General features: G+C 37.6%; 1 protein-coding gene across 1 annotated transcript; it reads right to left on the bottom strand.

Annotated features, from left to right (window-relative positions):
• Window positions 1–16702: 16702 nt before the first annotated feature.
• Window positions 16703–18178, bottom strand: LOC132607923 (uncharacterized). The gene is made up of 5 exons (XM_060322005.1): window positions 18051–18178; window positions 17721–17910; window positions 17471–17636; window positions 17239–17354; window positions 16703–17131 (listed from the first exon to the last, which is right to left on the bottom strand). Exons 1-5 carry the CDS (start codon window positions 18176–18178, stop codon window positions 16703–16705), a joined length of 1029 nt encoding a protein of 342 aa, XP_060177988.1.
• Between the last annotated feature and the right edge of the window lie 3090 nt (window positions 18179–21268).

Below are 21268 nucleotides of genomic sequence, written 5' to 3'. Positions count from 1 at the left end.
GGGGACAACTCAGCACGAACGCGCCCCTAGGTAGCGTGAACGCGCTGAGTAATTTTTAAGTACCCCAAAATTGACCATCCCTTCCTCAACTCTTAACCTCACCACTCCTAATCTCCATTCTTAGGAGGGAAAAAGAACCCATTGAACCAAAAAAAGAAAGAGAGAGAATATTGCTTTTTCAAAAACAAATCGAGCAATAATTGATTCAAAGAGCCAGAAGATAAAACATATAAATTCTCCTTTATCATTCTGGTCGTAAATAATTGCATAGCCATGAATTTTGAGTGTTTCTCCCCCTCATTACTATTGAACTCTACTAAAATACCAAAATCAAAAGAAAAAAAGTCAGAGAATACTAAATCATCGGGAATAGGCTCAAGGAGAAAGAGCTTAAAAAAACAGAGGAGAAAGAATAAGGGGAAAAGAGAAGCAAGAAGATGATAATGGAAATAATGAAAAAGAATAGGGGAGGAGTTGGATAGAAGAAGATGAGGGGAAAAAATTGAAAAGGAAATTAAAAAAACAAAGTAAAGAAAAGCATTGCTATTGAAAAGAAGAGTTTATAAAAATGATTTGGGTGAGTTGTCAAACTGGGGAAGCCACATGACCTTTAAGATTGGTTTTTGGCTGTTTTATTATTCCTTCACGCGCTCTTCCCGAGTGCACACACAACTGGTGTGAAAATGGGGCAAAAGAGTATATTTATTTTAGTTCACAAGTCCAGGGGTTCATAGGACCCTCGCAAAGCTTAGATGTCTTTTTGAAAAAAGAATCAACTTTAGAGGGGTTTCGATGTATTTTCTATGTTTCTTAGACATTCTTGAAACATATCATACACTTCGTGAAATATATACTGTGTTATCATTAATATTTAGATATAACGTTAAATTAAAGCATGAAACATAAACATAACATAGTTCACAAGGTAGCACAAAACATTTTTTATGTATAATATAGACAACATGGCTCGCTCGTTCGAATTAACACATACTAAGGGTCAAAATACTCTTTTTAGGCTTAAGCAATATGCAATTTTCATTTGAAAAACACCTCAAATGACGGTACATCTTAACTTGCATCGACCTAGCTCATACACCCGTTGCCAAATCAAAGCTTCAAAGCCAACAATACTCAAGCAGCCTCAATCTACACTAATAATTTTTATTTGACACCAATCAATTATTAATTAAATCAAACATGACCCTTTTAGGGCTTAAGCTTTGGCGACAACACCTTCCAATATCGAAATCTTCATATATGCCATAATCTAACTTCAAAGATGATTTCCTATGATTATAAGCTAATGAAGCAACTCGAATCATTAGAATACTCAATTACAAATTTCTAGTCACTATTCATTTTCTTTTTCAACTGTCCATTCACATTCATCAAGACCCACTGGTTTAACAAAGACTCATCAAGCCATGATTTCTATTCATAATCATCTTTTACGTACTCATTTATACATAGTAAGGATATAAATGAAATTTGATTAGTTAAATTACCTCTTGAAGACAAACCTTGAAATCTCAATCTTTGAGAGATTTTAGGAGTTCTTGAGATTCTTGGAAGAATCTATGAATCCCAAGGGTTAAATGGTGTTAATATTAGTGTTTAGGAGTGAAGTTAACACAAAAACATTCTTTAAACTTACTTGTATGGTAGGAAATATCCCTTGTTCGAAATAGTAGCTCCAAATTTCATTTTGTTTCTCTCTTCCCAACCTTAGTATTTATAGGGTCTCTGAATTTTAACATGGCTGAAAGTTTCTTCTAGACTTTTGGTGGACAAACTTTGAATAATTGAGCAGAAGTTGTTTATCAAAGTCACTTGTAGATCAAACTTCAAAATTTATGGGCTTAGGATTAAAAGTGAAAGTGAGCACTTTTCTCATGGACAAATATTAAACCATAGGGACACTGTTAGACAATATACAAAAATTAAGAACAAATGTAAAAACGTTGAGCCTAAGTTGTTTCGGTTCGAACTTTAAGCGCGCTAAACTTCATTTTTTTGTGCGGATTGTCCCTTATATTTGTGGTCTTTAAATTTTGGCCCTCATATTTGTGGTCTTTAAATTTTGCCCTTCGCTTGGAAAGGTGGACGAATACCTGAGGTTCTGGGTTCGAACCCCCGTTCAGGCATAAAATAAAAAAATAATTTCGCAAGGCAAGGCTAGGGGGCGTGTATACCGGATCCGGCATACAATCCTTAAGGAAAAACTAAAGTTATGCCGGATCCGGCATAACTAAAAGTCTGCCCTATAAGACAGACTTTTAGTTAAGGCATAACCAAAAGTATGCTCCATAAGGCAGAACTTTTTCTTAAGGCAAACTTTTAGTTATGTCTTAAGGAAAAAGTTTTGCCTTATAGGACATACTTTTAGTTATGTCTTATGGGACACATGTCACGACCCGTCTAGAGGGTCGCGACGAGCGCCCGGTGCTAGCCCACCCGGGCACCCCCTTGGCTTACACTTATACTTACGTCTAGATGAGCCACAGAATTAAACATACATTTCTATTCATCAATCATACTAGTCCCATAGGACAACAATGCCTTTATATCATCGTTGGCATTTATACCACGTCATTGTACATGAGCCGACAAGGCTAACAAAATGATATACAGAATATAGGCAGACAAGGCCAAACATATCTAACCATATACACATATCTACGAGCCTCTAAGGAGAGTATAACATATCACATGAATGGGACAGGACCCCGCTATGCCCATAACTATGTACACAAAAGAATAAGTACCCAAAAGCTGTGGCTCCGAATGAAATGGAGCTCTGCTATGTAGTCTCTGAGAATGTGGCTACGGATCAAGTCTGTTTCCCTGTACACCTGCGGGCATGACGCAGCGTCCACAAACAAAAAGACGTCAGTACGAAGAATGTACTGAGTATGTAAAGCATAATCAATATCAATATAGAAGCATGATGAACAACATAAGAGATAGCACAAGATGGGAGATAGTAACATCATCGTCATAGGAACTTACTTGCCTTTCATAGAAACTTTCTATTCTAGTGCGTATTTGTGTTCATACGTCAATATCCGTATCCATAGTCATATCCGTTCCATATTAGTACCCGTATCATATACAAATCATATCATATACATAGCATTTACCTAGCATACCCGACCATGCAGGTGCGGTGTCTCATATACATATCCTTATTCATATTCGTATTCATACTCATATCTATCATATACATATCGTTTACATAACATACCCGACCTCGAAGGTTCGGTGTTTCACGTACCCGACCATATATAGGCTCGGTGATCATACATACCTGGCCAACCAAGGCTCAGTGTTACATATACCTGGCCCTACCAAGGCTCAGTGTTACCTATACCCAACTGCAGTGGTGTGCACGCGTTACATAAACATACATACATATACATCTATACATATACTACCCGGCCATGTAAGCTCAGTGTTTCCATAGTAGCCATACATGGGCACACATACATATAGCTTATAAGCATCTTTACTACTTTCATCACTATCATCATCGTCATCGTTATCGTCATTGCTATTACCATTATAGTCGTCATCAATATCATTATCACTATTATTGTCATTCATTACCTCTATCTCTATAGGCTTACTCGTCATATAAGGAACTTAATACAATCGTAGCGTATTCAAGAATCGTGAGCTTAATAGCTCGGAAGATCGAGTCATTTGGAGGACATCATATGCTTATAGAGATGTAGGTGTTGGCCAAAGGACCATGCCTTATGAAAGAAGGGTTAGCCTTACATACCTTTCCGTTGAACTATTCTACACTTGCACGTTCTCCTTCAACGATCGCGTTTCTACCTTCATTAAAGTCATACTATCATTAGAATCAATAGCTAGCATATATGACTAAAACTAGGGAAAATCGGACAACATCTCCTTTGTTTATACGACATCCCTCCATAACGTATATCAACTCCCAAATGTCAATAACACATTCACAATACCATAACAATAGTCATTATTCATTCACATTATCCACATTTCTCAATTTGCCTTCAATCACCGATATCCATGGTCATAATACACACGACTATGTCCATTCACATACATTGCTCATCTCATGTTCTCAAAATCATTTATAACATATTTACATCACAATACATCAAGAATCATAATTTAATTCAACCTATTTCTCAAAATGGCACTATTCCAGATTCATGACCCATTTTTCTATACTCTTCTACAACCCAAGTATTTCAACTCTTAAATACTTCAAACAACATATAAATACCATGAATCTTACCTTAGATGTTGTAGGAACGAGCCCTAGTTGATAATACTCCACTTGAGCAAAAACCCTAGTTTATCTCCATTGGGATTTCTTGACTTTGAATGATCTTTGATGGTTTTGTTACACTTGATTCACTTGGTTTATGTTGTTGATCACTAATGATCCTTGAATTCTTGTGGAATAAATGTAGAGAGATGTTTTAGAGAGAAGGGGTGAGATATAGAAGTGAAATGAAATAAGACTTGGCCCCTTCATTTATTGATCCAAATCTGTCCCGACCGTATATACGAACCAACATACGGTCCGTATAATTTATACGAGCCGTATGTTTGGCCGTATATTTGGTCCAGAAACTTTTTCCTTTCTGGGCTGATTATACGGTCCCAAACATATGGACCGTATAATTTATACGACCAGTATGTTTGGCCGTATAACCCTCAGTGGTTCTAAAGTTCGTTTCGTCGATTTGTTTGATCTCCAATCCTTATGGAACCTTCTTAACACTTGTTCAACACTTCAATACCAATCTAAGGGACATTACCACTCTTCTTCAAGACATCATTAAAGCCTCGTTACTCGTATTTCCTTCCCGATACCTATCGTATGGCTTGCCTTCCCTTGGCCAACTTTCTCGTCTAACATCGGATGCCTTTGAAATCTCACTTAGGGTCATCAGTTGTCATTTCTTACTCACGGAAATATCGTATACTCGTACTCTTCACTAGCCCATTCACTTATGCATCAACGGAAGATTTTCCGAGTTGTAACAACACACTTTTAGTTAAGGCATAACTAAAAGTATGCCCCATAAGGTGGAACTTTTCCTTAAGGCATAACTAGAAGTTTGCCTTGAAAAGTAAAAATTATCCACATTTGTTTCCACTCCCAAGGGAGGTTCAGACAGAGCCGCCATTGCCTTCAGGTGCGTAATGCTTTCTTTTGATGATTTCTTGGTCATGTGTGACCATTATTGTTATTGTTGTTGTAGCCCTGAGAGGCATTGTATATTTTAGGTTATTGTGACTGGATGGTAGTGATAGAGTTACAGGGGAACCTCTGGCGAAATTTTTGTAGAATCCCTACGGGTCTAACATTCGAGGACGAATGTTCTTAAGGGGGGAAGAATGTTACACTTTGGAAATTTCGTGTCGTTTACATTATGAGTAAACTAATGCAAGCCTAAAGTGGACATGAATTCCTTACAAGGTTAAGGAGGATATTTAATAATTTTAAGTGTGTACCTTAAGGATTCGGAGTTACATGAATAGGCAGAAGTAAGTTCGTTGAGGGATTGGAAACTTGAGTGATGTTTTGGGAAGATTTCATGTTATTTGAGTTATACATTGCTTATAATTACCTTGAGGGATAGTTATAGGTCCCTTTAGATTGTTAATGAAATTTTATACAAGTTCCAAGAAGGTTCCATAAGGATTGGAGGTCAAACGAATCGAAAAGAAAGTATTTTCACGAAAATCGGACTCTGTGGACCAGTATGCTGCCACAAACTAAGTTTGTCGTGTAGAAAACTGGCCGCAAACTCACAAAATTGGCTGGCCTCACTACCAACATCCTCCCCAAGGAAATGAGGGGAGATATAGCTGAATATTCAGTATGGTGAGCCGCATCTCCACCACAAATTGAAGCGGGAGGGCGATTTTAAAACCTTTTTAAGTCCCAAAAGATCCCATTTTCATATCCACCTCCCACACTTAATGACCCATATTACTAGAGAGTTCTTGAAGGTTACACAATACTTCAAAACCTTCCATACCATCAAGAGAGAAGATCAAACATCAAAACCTCAAGATAATCCATGGAAGATGATTGTTCTTGCTTCTCTTCAATGTTGTGATGAACTTGATCTTTGGAGAAGTTGAGTGAGGTGAAGTTCTTCTATTATAAGGTATGTTATACATCCTATTTATATTATTGAGTTGTTTTAAAGGTTTCGTAACTCTTGGAAAGGAAAAGAATCAAAGTGGAGGAGTCACAAAGCTTTGAATTGAAGATGATGACTATAAGATGAATTTGAAAGGAGTTTTTGGGTGGATTTAAGATTAATTTGAATGTAATTCCTTGATTATGATACTTTTGATGTTATTATTGTTGTTTTGGAGTTGTGTTGGAGTTTGGTGAAAGTTAATAAAATAGGGGAAGTGCTACCCAAATTCCGCTAGCTCGTTAATTACACTAGTTTGAACTTAAGAGTGTTTTCAAGACTTAACCTTAGTATGAATCCTCTTGAATGTAGATTTGCGAGCTTGGGAGGAGAACGTTAAGTAGCTAAGAAGACGTAAACGTATGTTAAGTTTAACCCTTTCTTTCTAAAGGCATGATTCCCTTATTGTGAACCCATACATGATATCCATAATGTCCTATTTCCTAGAATTGCTAGAAGCTCATGATTCTCAAGGTTCTTATGACATTGTTGATACAAGTTCCCTATGATGATGATGATGATGATGATTTCTAGACATACCAATGCTTATAGTTCTTGATGTTCTCGTGATATTATTGAGCTTGTTCCATGACTATTGATTTTATTCATTGTTGTTGATCTCATCTTATGATAATTGTTCTTTCAAGGTGAGATATAGTGATAATGATGAACCCATAGTAGAAATCGGAGGTTACCGACCTTACGTCACTCCGATAGAGTGGTAATGTTTTATTTGGGCTCTCAGGCATGCTTTATATATATGTAGCTATTTTCTCACACCAAGGCACGCTATAGTCGGCCAGGTACGGCACGTAGATGTGCATACCACTGCAGTGGGTACGTTATGATGTTTGTTGACACCTATTTTGGCTCGACGTGCTAAAATTAACGTTTCGGTGGTCCAGATTCGTTAAAGAGCACGAAATAGATTTTTACACATTTTTACATTTTTTGACAATTTATTGATCATTATCCTTATTTTAGGAATTTTATCAATTTATTGTCATTTTTAAGAATCATTATTTTTGCACATGTACAGCGTAATACTACCATTTTGTGCAATTAATAATGGTCTCTTTATTTATAGCATTACATTTTTATATCTTATACATTAATATTTATATTTTATACTTACATTATTATTTATACATGTATTAATAAACTATATTTTAGTACAGTCCATCAGTGTAAAGAAAACCGAGCAATTAATTTTTAAACGCAGAACAAAAATTCGATCAAGTTAAGGTCTCGTCACCTATTAAAAAGTTGACATTTGAGGTGATGGATTGGGTTCTTGATCCATTAGTTAATACATTTTTAAACACGGGTTAAAAGGGGTAAAGGGGACAAGGGGGGGGGGGGGGGGAGTTCTTTTATGTTTTGGACAAAAGAAGGTATTTATTTACATTATAAGAAAAGGGAGGGGGCTAAATGAATGCACACAAGTTATTATACATTTTTCAATTTTTTCTCTGTTAAAGAAACCCTTAAAAGGGTTATCTCTTTTCCTCTCCATCTTCTTGACAACAACAACACCTTCCGATCATCTTTTCCCGCGAATTTAAGATGTCGGAGAAATCAACCAAACATCCATTGCTCCTTCCCTTCCTCCTCTCTACATCTCTCTCATCTTTTTCTCCTTCATCGCAGCCACGTCGTCGCGTCACCACCCACGCCGACGAGCTGGCCCATCTCTGGTGTACTTCATTAGAGCTCCGACTAGCTCCACCGCGGAGCAACCAACCAGCAGCCCATTCCTCCCTTTCCCCTCTTTCCCGTCACTGCTCTGATGAGCTAAGACCAGCCACCCACGAACCAAACAGTTCCCTTCATCTTCTTCGCTGCTTCGGTGAGGAACTTCTAGCTCCGGTGAACCGGAGCAGCCACCAAACCACCCCCCATGCTCAACACCCCCATTTCATCTCCCTCTCTCCAAAAACGTCGTCCGTCTCCATCACTGTCGAAGCTCCGACGAACAGCCAGCAACCAAACACCACCACTGTTCTCCACTACTCACCAACACCCCAACCCTCTTTGTACCACCAACACACCCCCACTGCTTTGCAGCCATCTCCGACCAACACTACCACTTGCACACTACCTCATAATTATATTTTTTATTCTCTCTACATTATTTTAGGAAGACTTGTAAACATAAGTAGTTTATTTTTCTCTACATATTTTACATTATCTCGATATTAGTCTTTACACTTTCCAATATTTCATTCACATATGTACATACAATTACACTGTCTCATATTTTTCTATGATCACATATACATTTTTTTTTTCTTTACACATTTTATATGCATTTTAATCACCTGCACACACTAACATTAAATATACAATTTTTACACTTTGCATATATATATATATATATATATATATATATATATATATATATATATATATATATATATATGTATATGTATTTCCACACACTTTGTTTACATTTTTACTTACACACACATATATATACACACTCATTCTTATTAGCATAATAAAACACGCACATACAGAGGCATAAAATAGGGATCTTTCACACACAGTTTGGCTTTATTTGTGCCTTCCTTATGTTTTGGTCAACAAAAAAAAAAGGAAATAGTCTCTCTTTGTCTCTCCCGTAGGAAGAGGAGAAGAGTATCAATTATAGTAGTAGTAGTACATACTCTTTTATTTTTATTCTTTCAACACCTCTTTTTGCAATTTTTGTTTATCACATTAGTCAATTTGTCACCATCGTTTCAAGGATTTTGTTGTTGCTTCGTAGTTGGATATATATAAATTTGCGTATAATAATATTTTGAGTTTGTAGTTATTTGTGTGATAGATTTAACTGATTTGAGAGCAAGATGTTATATCTTTGGCCGATGAAGAAATTTCCGTCGATTTCCAAGGCCTCCCATGTACAAAAGACGGGTTTTTATTTTAAGTTTATTCATTATTTCTTTAATTCATTTGATAGTTATTTATTCTCTTACTAACACTTTTACTAAGTGTTTATACAGGTACTCGGAGACACATCCCGAAAACGACACTCGAAAGGAACCCGAAAACTTTATCGAATCCTTGTTTGTATTTACTTTCGCGCGCGTTATTTAAAATTGTACAAAACATAAACTCATAGTATAGTGGAAACTTTATTTTTGGAAAACGGGTTAATATATTTATTTACTTGTCGCGTTGTTTGTTTAACTTAAAATTTGTCATTCGCTCTAGGAAAGACTTAGGCCGTCAATACTTTCATAAATAAATTAAATTGACTTGGTATAAATGCTTCGTTAATTAAATTCACACTTTTGACGTTTAGGCAAAAATACTAGTCCATCCTTTATTTTATATTCTTATACACTTTTAATACAATTTACATTTTATATTGTTTCATGTACACAAATACATATTTTAGTTAAGTTGAATCCACATTTTGACGCTAGGTAAATATTAAGTCGTCCATTTACAAATCTTTTATTCTTTAGAGGCATTACACATTTTCACTCATTTTTTTATCCACAATTCCTTATACTTATTTTTTACCAATACTTTTTACAATTCTTTTGTTCCTTATTCTTTTGATAGGATATTTATTAAACAACACTTTTTTTTTTACGAAACGGTAGAAATAAGTTAAATCGACTTCATTTTTTTCTGAATTCTTTTCTTATATAAGATCTCTACACTAATGAATATTCTTAAAGTCTTCTTACATTCTTTATGCATTGATATATCTAGTTATACAATTTTTTATACATTTTTTTTATTGATATACACTCTTTTATATTTGAAATGCATTCTTTATATGTTTCACATACCTGCATTCCTTTATATACATAGACATACATTCTTTATATACTTGATATATTTATTTTACATACTCTTGCATTTTTTTATACATTCTTTACACTACCATATGTACACTCTTTATACTAACAGATATGCTTTTATACTTACGAGGTACATTCTCTGTATAATCTTTTATATATTCTTTTTTAATATATATTCTTTATGAATACTTGATACTTGATATAAATACATTTTTATACACTGTATATACTTAGTATATTATCACCTAGTGTAGCTTTTTATGAAGTCATAACATTTTGAAAACATGTAATAATAATAATAAATAGATAGATAATCACCCTCTAGTGTTCAGTTAAACTAAGTTTAAGGACTGTCTTTGGACAAGCTCTGAGGGATGCTTAATATCTTCCCCTCAGGGTAAATAAAACCCTTATCTAGAATCTCATATGTTTCATGGACTAAAAATGGAGTAGATACACAAATACATATAGGTTTCCTGATTTTCCTTAAAAATAAGGTGGCGACTCTAATCCTTTTTTAAAACCAGTTAGAAGAATCGGGAAGTTACAAACTATCTTGGACCCGTTCAAAATAGGGCGTAACAATGTTACCCCAGATGCAGGATGCCCGGGACGCGAGATGATATGATATGTGGATCGGGCTGTACGTTCCGCAGCAATATATATATATATATATATATATATATATATATATGTATGTATGTATGTATGAAAAAAGTTTTTTTTTAAAAAAAGCTAAGCATGCATGACGTCCACACACACACATATATATATATATATATATATATATATATATATATATATATATATATATGTATGTATGTATGGAAAATGTTTTTTTTTTAAAAAGCTAAGCATGCATGACATCCGCCTTGAGAGGCATTCAGATGTAAAGGTTATCTCTCTGATCTCATGTTACTTTCCATATCTTTATTATGTTGTTATTCATGCCTTACATACTCAGTACAGGGCCGCTTGATCACTCCATCTACAACAAAAGTATACGACATTCCGCTTGGGAATTATACAACCACCGAACCTTTGTTTGTACTGATGACTTGTAGACGCTGCGTTCATGCCCGCAGGTTGACAGGGAGACGGATCAAATCCCTAGGTGCTTCATCAGCGATTGCATAGGAGCACTCCATTTGCTTCAGAGCTGCTGTCTAGTGGTATTATTCTTTTGTGTATGTATTTGGGCACGGCGGGGTCCTGTCCCGTCTTTATGATGTTATGCACTTCTTGTAGAGGCTCGTAGACAGATGTATATAGTTAGATGCTCCATAACCTTACCGGTTCATATTTTTGTATATCATTTTGACAACCTTGTCGGCTTGTACATATGGGCATAGTTGATAATGTTATTATAGATGTGCATATGTTCGATGGTACTTGTGCCTCTTCAGTTTGGGTTAATTATGAGTTAGTCATGTGGCTCACCTAAATATGATTATGAGAAGTATGTTAAGAGCTGCTCTGTAGGTTAGCGCCGGTTGCCCGTCATGCCCCTCCGATTAGGTCGTGACAACACCACCATCATCTTCGCCATAAGACGGCTTCGATCCATCATCATCGTCAACAACATGCGACTCTTTTTTATCGTCGGGCAACCGGGCATCATCCCCTAAGAGCGCCCGAGAGTGAATTGTATGTGATGTCTTTGGATATACTCCCGAGAGGTCCAAAAGAAAGCGATGGGCCTGCTACAGAGCTATCTTGTGGAGTTAGGTCAGCAAAGAACACTGTGACAATCTTTCCTCCATCGGTGTGAGATTGTGCTTGACCGATTTATCTGGGGCCTTGCCGTTTAAGATGTTCACCATATCAGCAGGAACCTCAAGCACTCTATCAAATGAGTCCCCTAAGTCCCTATCAATCTGCTCAATCAGGGAGATGATGGTGTTGCCAAATAGTAGCCGATGGCATTTGTTCTCTCACACGCATTTCATCTCCCTTAGCATCCAATGCCCAACATTCACTGGCTGTCTCGTCATGAAGGAGCAGATATGGCACACTCTCTCTTTTAACACATTCATGAAATGATCAAGAGGCGTAGTTCTATGATTTATCAATCACAACCATACTCGTGCCAATTTTAGGAAGTTGCTCATTCTCATGCTCTTCTGCTTGCAATACATGTTATCATACCGGACCCATTTGGCTTTGGAATCCGGCCCACAGAGTGTCTCTTGGATGGATTTGTAATTAGGTCTCCGAATGAATTCATCTAAGGGCTCTGTAGGGCATTCCGGTGCCCCAACTACTGCACATAATGTGGATGTAGTCAATGGAATGTAGCAGCCATGAACTCGCACCGTGGGCTTCCAGTACTCAGAATTATCTTTTTCTATGTTAGCATAAAATTGTAGCACGAGATAAATGTTCGCCGGCCCTAGTTTATCAAAAATGGCTCACCATCCCATGCCCATGATCTAATTGTATATGTCTCTAAAGTTTCATTTTAAAGGGAACGGGTTGACAGCTCTCTCATGAATGTACCCTTTGGAGGTATCAAAGTTTTTGTACCTCTCCTCTACATCCCCGCAGAGTGAAGGTGCATGCTTTCGGGGATCTCTCCTCAGGATAGTGGTAGTAGGGTTCTTGCCCCCTCCCGATTTAATTCTCTTTTTGGTTTGCTAGAGGTTTTGCACCCGACCCCTATTTGGACCTTGTGAGGAGGATAATGCAACTGCTTTCCCTTTAGATTTACCCATGGTCCTACAAAATGAAGTAGAAACAATTCAATAACCAAAGAGGGTTGTTGACAACCCCATACTTAGTTCTAATACATGTACTTGTGATTGGAGTACTTGACTCTTTAACTTTGGGCACTAACAATGGGTATTCCCTCTTTTTATGCTCAACCGGGGGTGAACCACTCCACACTTATTTCAAACTACGATAAATGTTTTTAAAAAAAATAGAAGTTAACTAATCCTACGCTATCCTAAGAAGAAAACAAAATAAAAGAAAGAAAAACCATGTTTAGGACTTGGGTTTATGTTGCCCATATTAAAAATTTCCCTTTGAACTGTAATTATTTTTTTGTTTAAATTGATGCCCAAGGGTTCGTATAGTCATTTAGTATTACGCTGCTACTCAAGACTTCAAAATTTCACAAAAAAAAACTGAGTTCAAGCATTTTATCAAACACCTTGTAGGCGTAAAACTTTCCCTTCAGATTTGACAACAATGGGGTTTGTGAAACCACAATCAAGCAAAACAATACCAATCCTCACCCGAACCCAACAACCCTAGTTTTTCAACTTTCAAAACTCAAGAAGAAGGGAAAACGGGGGAAGGATTTTTATGAATTGATAATGTGAATCACTTACCTTGTGACGTTAATGGATGATTGATGCAAATTCTTGGGTTTTTATTGGGAAGGGGGATTAGGAGAGGGATTTTCTAGTGTTTTGAGAGTTTAGAGCCATTTTGGTTTGTTGGGTTTTGAAGTTATGAAATAAGAGGTGTGTCCGTTCTCCTTATACTTAAAATAAAAAGCAGAAATTTATAGCACACGCAGCACCTGTGCGAGCTTCGACCCTCACATGTGGCGCGAGTTTACCCATTCTCAGACCAAAAATGCTTCTTGTGCGCCATCTATCCGAAGCACAGGTGGCACCAAGACATTACCTGGCGGTTTTATTTTTCCTCATTTTTTTGTTCTTTTCTTTATTCTAATAGTACAAACTTGGGTTGCCTCCCGAGAAGCGTTGATTTAACATCGTGGCACGACGCAGGATTTCTCAAGCCTCCTTGAGATCAACTGAGGTTGTCTCGCGATTATTGACCTCTCCAAAATACTACTTCATTCGCAGCCCATTCACCAAGAAGGTCTTGTAAGAGTTTACCAGTTTCAGCTCAACCACTCCATGTGCTGTCACACGAACTATCTCGAATGGCCCGGACCACTTGCTCTTCGTTTTCCCACCAAACAACTTGAGCCTTGAATTGTACAGCAATGCTAACTGCCCAGGCTCAAACTCATGACGTAAAAGGTGCTTGTCGTTCCATCTCTTAGTCCTTTCTTTGTAGAGTTTTGCATTCTCATATGCATGGAAGTGGAACTAATCAAGGTCATGTAATTGTAACAACCTATTTTCACCCGTTGTATCCATATCTATATTTATCTTCTTGATCGCCTAATATGCTTTATGCTTAAGCTCAAAAGGGGGGTGACATAAGGTTCCAATAAGAGTTTTGTAGGCAATCTTGTTTAAGTGACCAATCCTTCCTTTTAATGCTCACTACCTTCTCCATAATTCTCATGATTTCACAATTCGACACCTCCACTTGACCACTGGTCTGAGGGTCATATGCGGTCGCCACTTTGTGCTTTACCCGATACTTGCCAATAATTTATTAAACAACCTGTTACAAAAGTGCGTACCTTGATCACTACTAATGACCCTCGGGGTTCTAAGCCATGTAAAAATGTTCTTCTTTAAGAATCTGGCCACCACATTAGCATCATTCGTAGGGAGTGGAACTGCTTCCACCCACTTCGACACATAATCAACTACAACCAGAATGTACTTGTTACCCTTTGATGGTATGAACGGGCCGATGAAGTTGATACCCCAACAATCAAAAATATCAATTTCGAGGATATTACTTAAGGGAATTTCATGTCGCTCTGAGATATTACCAGTTCTCTGACACCGATAGCAAGCCCTACAAACATGTTTGAATCTTTAAAGAATGTCGGCCAATAGAAGGCCGACTAAAGTACCTTAATTTCTATTCTGTCACCACTGTGATGGTCGCTATAAGGAGAGGAGTGACAGATCTCAAGAATTGCATTTACTTCTTCTGTTGGAATACATCTCCTCACCAACTGATATGGGCTGATTTTGTAGTGATACGGCTCATCCCAAATATAGAATCTACTATCGTGCAGGAGCCACTTCCTTTTCTCATGATTAGCATCGGGAGGGTACACTTCACTTACCAGGAAATTCACCATATCTTCATACCATGGTAGTTCGGCTAACTGCAGAGCAAAAAGTTGCTCATCTGGAAATGTTTCTTTGATCACCACACTCTCATCAACATGCTCTCGATCTGTAAGTCTGGATAAGTGATCTACAACTTGGTTCTCTGTGCCCTTTCGATCTAGAATCTCAATATCAAACTCTTACAGCAACAATACCTAATGAATGAGCTGGATTTTGCATCCTTCTTCGCGAACAAATAGCGAACAACAATGTAATCAGTGTACATTATCACTTTTGTTCCCACCAAGTAAGATCTGAATTTGTCAAAGTCGTAAACCACAACCAATAACTCTTTCTCCGTGATGGTGTACTTCATCTGAGCTGCATCAAGTGTTTTGCTGGAAAAATAGATAGGATGAAAGATCTTGTCTCTCTTTTTCCCAAGAACAGCCCCCACAACAAAGTCATTTGCATCACACGTCAACACAAATGGTAGAGTCCAGTCGGTTGCTATTATAATAAGTGCAGTTACCAACCTCTTTTTCAGCTCCTCAAATGCCCCTAGATAGATTTCATTGAATATAAACTTCACCTCTTTTTCAAGGAACTTGCACATCAGATTTGCAATCTTTGAAAAGTCTTTGATGAACCGCCGATAAAAATCTGCATATCCCAAGAAAATACGCACCCCTTTAACAGAAGATGGGGGTGGTAGCCTCTCAATTTCTTCCACCTTAGCCTTGTCAACTTCAATGCCCCTACTTGATATTTTATGCCCGAGAACAATACCTTCGCGAACCATGAAGTAGCACTTCTCCTAATTCAATACCAAATTTGTCTCCTCGCAACGAGAGAAGACTGGATTTGCAAACAATCATCAAACGAGTCTCCAAATACAAAAAACATCATCCATAAATACCTCCACCTATTTTTCCACCATGTCAGTGAAAAGAGCAATCATACACATTTGGAAGGTAGCTGGTGCATTACATAACCCGAACGACATCCTCTTGAATGCAAAAGTGCCATAGGGACATATGAAAATGGTTTTCTCCTGATCTTATGGCCCTATCATGATCCGGTTGTAACCCCAATAACCATCAAAGAAATAGTAGTAGTCGTGTCCTGCCAGTCGATCTAGCATCTGGCCCATGAACGGTAAAGGAAAGTGATCCTTTTTTGTTACAGTGTTTAGCTTGCGCTAATTAATGAAGACTCGGCCAGCAGTCACAGTTCTCTGTGGCACCAACTCATCTTTGTCAATCTTCACAATAGTCATGCCTCCCTTCTTTAGAACACATTGAACGGGGCTTGCCCATTTACTGTCAAAGATGAGACAAATAATGCTTGCATCAAGCCACTTGATTACCTCTTTCTTCACCAACTCTTTCATAATTGGGTTCAACCTTCTTTACTGCTCAACACTCGGCTTGCTGTCCTCCTCCGTCAATTTTGTGCATGCAAAACGAGATACTAATGCCCCGAATGTCAGCTTTAGTCCAGCCAAGAGCTCTTATTATATCCTAAGCACTCGCAACACACATTCAACCTGAACATCAGAAAAAGGCAGAAAGAATCACGGGCAATATGTTATCACTGCCCAAATAAGCATAGCGAAGATGAGAAGGTCAAGGTTTAAGTTCAAAACCGGAGCCTCCTTAATGGAGGGTTTTGGCTTCTTCCACGTGTCAGGTCTCTCGAGCACCTCAAATGGCTTATTTACTTGCACTTATGCACAAGTTGTGTCAAGGATGAAAAGACACTCTTTAACTTCTTCATTGCCCTCTAGCTCCTTATTATAGACCAATGCCCTTTGCAAGGTATCTTTGAAGGACAAGAAATAATCAAGTTCTGCACTTGTCAACTTAGTCTCCGCAATAGTTATCGTTTTCAAGTCCTCATAATGGGCAGGCAATTTAGTAGCTTTGAACACGTCAAAAGTGGCCTCTTGCCCATCCACTATCATGGACATGTTACCTTTTCTAACTCGAATAATAGCATCAACTGTAGCTAAAAATCTCCTCCCAAGAATGAGAAGCACTTTCTTGTCAGCTTCATAATCAAGAATAACGAAATCAACTGGAAGAATGAAGGACCCCACTTTCATAAGAACATCTTCAATTATACCATCAGGATATGCCAAAGATCTATCTACAAGCTGCAATGTCACTGTGGATGGTCTTGGCTCACCCAAGCCCAATATTTTGAACACAAAGTAGGCATCAAATTGATACTAGCACCGAAGTCACATAATGCTCACCCAACCTCAACGTTCCCAATAGTGATGGAAATTGTGCAACTGCCCAGATCCTTCAACTTTAGAGGAATTTTACTCCTCACTCTGGAGTTGGACTCTTTAGTGAGTGCAACAATTTTGAAATCTGTAAAACGTATTTTGTTTGCAATAACATCTTTGATGTACTTAGCATATTTCGAGACCTCCTGCAAGAGTTCCACCAAAAGGATGTTGATATGTACCTCTCAAGAAATTCTTTACAAGCTGAATCTAATTTCTGCTTTTGGAGTCTTTGTGCGGATGGAACCACCACCACCTCTGGCTGCTCTACAACATTCTCAACACTCTTCTGTTCGATCTCTGTCCTCTTAGCAGGGATTAGTTCAACATTTTCCTTGTTGTTCTTAGTGGAACTTCCTCGAGCTGTCTACTATTCCTCAAAGAGACAACGTGAAGTTGTTCTTTAGAATTATTTTTAGTATTTTCTCGGATGAGCACCTTGTGGTCTGACAGTTTGAAAAACCGCCATCTGGCCCACCAAACGTTCTAGCTCATGGATGGATTTTTGCATCTCATTCATCATCTGCTGTTGTTGAGCCATCCATTGCTCTACCGTTTCTTCCATAGAACCACCGGTCTGCGGATCATAAGGCTTCTGATAGTTGTTATTCTTACCTTCCCATGAAAGATTTGGGTGATTTCTGAAATTCAGATTATAGTTGTTTTCGAAGTGATTTCCACCACCACGATTGTTACACCCCACATAATAGATAAATTCTAGATTTGACGGAAAATTCATATATGCATGCTCATATCCACAATACTCACAAGTTTCTCATACCTGATGCACTGGATTGATATTGGGAGCATTGACCAATTACATGGAGTTGCATCAGTTATCACATAATAATTTCCAGAAACATAAAAAGAAGGGAAAAGGAAAGGAGGATCATGTAGATTCTTGGCCATGGTATAACCATTACAAACCAAATGGAAACAACAAAATGGCGTGAAAAGATGGCATCTTTTAGCCTCAATAATGCAGAAATTACACAGCAGCATATGGCAAACAACAACCATTTTTTGTCAAGTGTAGGATCGGTCCTCTTTAAATTCAGGAGTACACAACAGGACATGGCAGAAAACTCATCAAGTAGCAGCAAAGTAACAACTCCAGGAGGTTTGTAGACTCCCCAGGTCATGCAAAGAAGAGAAGAGAGAAGGATGAGTATCAAATAGTGAATAGTTTCAACAAAGTAGTAGCAAGAGAAATTCCTAAAGCACAGTATTGACAAACATCATGAATAATATGCACTCAGATCAGATCAATGGCATAAATACACAAAATAGTGCACCAAGCTTAAAAAATCTAGGCATGAAAGGGGGTTACCGCCATCCATATTCCGATGTCGCACAAGATCAAAAGGTTTCTAGAACCTTAGGCATGACAGGCTATCGAAGGAAGCTAAACCAATCCCAAATGCAAGCCTTGGGACTTTTAGCCAGCATATAAAAAAAAGTTCAGGATAGGGAACTTCAATAAAATACATTTTCTGGTCATGCATCAGGCTTAACAAATTCAGGATCCTTTTACAAACAGGCAGTGGCCAATCTTTAGGAGATTTCAAACATAGTGCATTCATTCTTTCAAAACCATGTATCTGCTAAGCAACTAATGAATCACTCTTAGATCATTACTGCCTTCTCCATAAAGGCCGGCAAAAGGGAGGCTGGGATACTCATAATAAAGGCCCTTACCAATTCATTTTACAAAACATGGGATCTGAGTTTTTCTTTCCAAAAGTGTATCACAAATAGACAGGGTGACCAGTTGGTGTATGTCTTGATACATCTTACCAACACATAATTCTCAGGAAGAGGGATTAACACCTAGGATGCAGGCAACTGGCCTTAAAGAAACATGTTAAACTATTACTGCCTTCTTTAGCAGATTAATGAGGAAGAGAACTGAAAAGGGATTTTCTCATTCATTTCAAAAAGAAGATAAAAACACTGAATAGACTTGGGCAAGTATAATACTCCATCAACGCATACCATCTCATAGAGGCCTATAAGTATAATACTCCATCAACGCATACCATCTCATAGAGGCCTTATTGGTAAAAAAAAAAAAAGCCTCAAAGATGAGGGTAGAGTATCATAGCCTAATGTTTCTAATCCCTTCCCCATTTTTACAGCACTTAATTAACTTAAACAAACATCAGCATGTGTGGAAGTATTTGAATTCGGCTTCAACATATAATTTGGGATTCCCAATGGTAATAAATGGAACTTTAACCAAACAGGGAGGGCATTGATAGTTAGTTTGCACTCAAAAGTGCTTAGTGAAATCCATATCTTTTTTAAGGATCTAAGAGGATACATAATCTCAAACTACCAGCCAAGTGACTTATGCTGAACGACAGCTTCTTTGAAACTAAGAGAGAGCATTCAGTTTTGTGAAATAACAACCACATTCATTTAACTTCTTAGGCAGAGCACTTCAACTAGGCAGACCCAACATTAGCTATTGAAAACAGCCGAATAGTTTGCTAAAACAAAACCATAACATTTTCTCCATGACAGAAGCTTCTCAAAACAGTAGATCAGAATTAAACACAAGGTTTCATTTCACTGAATGAACCACACATATGTTTATTGGGACTGCAGGACATCGAGGTACATCTTAGTGGGGATATTTCAAACTATTGAAGCACAAAACAACACCTGATTATCTTGATTCAACTCAATCAGATTCTTGTTTTCAAGCCAACCTAATGATGCTAAAATATACAGGTTGCATTTCTGGTCATGAGCACAAGAATATATCACACAAACATCCTATTCATTTTGACTTAAACTAATCATGTATACAAGCACACCTCAGACAGTGATATGCTCCTTTTAACTTAAACTGATCCTGTAGTTTGTCTCTGTTACCCCCCCCCCCCCCCTTTAAACATGTAAACAGTTACGTCGAGGAAAACAAATTAATAGAGTTCATTTATATACATGCCCAAGGTCGAGATAAGGAATCATGAAATTGTGCAAGAAAAGGAACTACTTGACTGGGTTAGAAGCTAAAGCATAACTCTTACTTATTTTTATACTTGTAGGACTTAATCTCATATTCAAAATGATCCTATAAGTGTCACAGAATGCTAGCAACTATTAATGGATAGGGGGAAAAGGTATTGAATTAAGGTTTTTGGACCAAAGATGAGGCAAGAGAGGAATGAACATCATGAAATGTCCATCCTCTACCTCACATGCCCATAAGAGCACCTTTTGGCCCTTGAACTACTCATATTGTTGAGCTAATCCCGAAAAAAAAAATACAAATGCAGTACATATTATTCAGAACCCTAACACAAGTGAGTAATATACTCAGAACCTGGAAATACAGGTGAGTATTATTCAGAACCCTACATATTATTCCTTGACAATACAAGTGAGTAATATACTCAGAACCCTAACACATGAAGTCATCTTCTGAAGTCGGACTTAAGATTCAATATTACTTGGTTAGAGAAGCTAAAACAAACAACAATCTTCATTAGGCTGAGATTGGCTAACTTAGATCAAGCTAATGACCATTATAGAGGAAACTAGTAGCAAGTATTTATACAGTTAAGGCCACATAACTAACATTTGAAACTAAGAAAATCTATAACTAACTTCACATTAACTAAAGGGAATTGAGCTAAACTAACAGTGCGCGAGAGTTGGTGACGAACTACCTTTCACCCGAATCGATTTTCGATGAACAGAAACGACTTCCAAAAATTAAAGTACGAGCTCAAACTTCCTCGAAACTCAAGGCTTTTGCCGAGCTTCTATGTGTTCGAACTGTTGAGGGTGTTCAAAAACCCCATTGTGGGTGTACAAACCCATGGTGGCTGTGTTCTCTAAAAAATTCCTCCCAAAAAATAAAGAGAAGGGCTTGTATTTATAGAACCCAAAATCTTCATGACCGTTCCCCCTTTTAAAATCAAAATCCCAAACTTCTCCCAGAAGATAAGCAAAAATCCGTACACATTACCGTTGAAGACAAGATGG

Source organism: Lycium barbarum, chromosome 8 (genome assembly GCF_019175385.1).
Source record: "Lycium barbarum isolate Lr01 chromosome 8, ASM1917538v2, whole genome shotgun sequence".
In the NCBI taxonomy this organism is placed as follows: Eukaryota; Viridiplantae; Streptophyta; class Magnoliopsida; order Solanales; family Solanaceae; genus Lycium; species Lycium barbarum.
The sequence above is the reverse complement of the archived record's forward strand: the minus strand, read 5'-3'. Positions and strand labels throughout refer to the sequence as shown.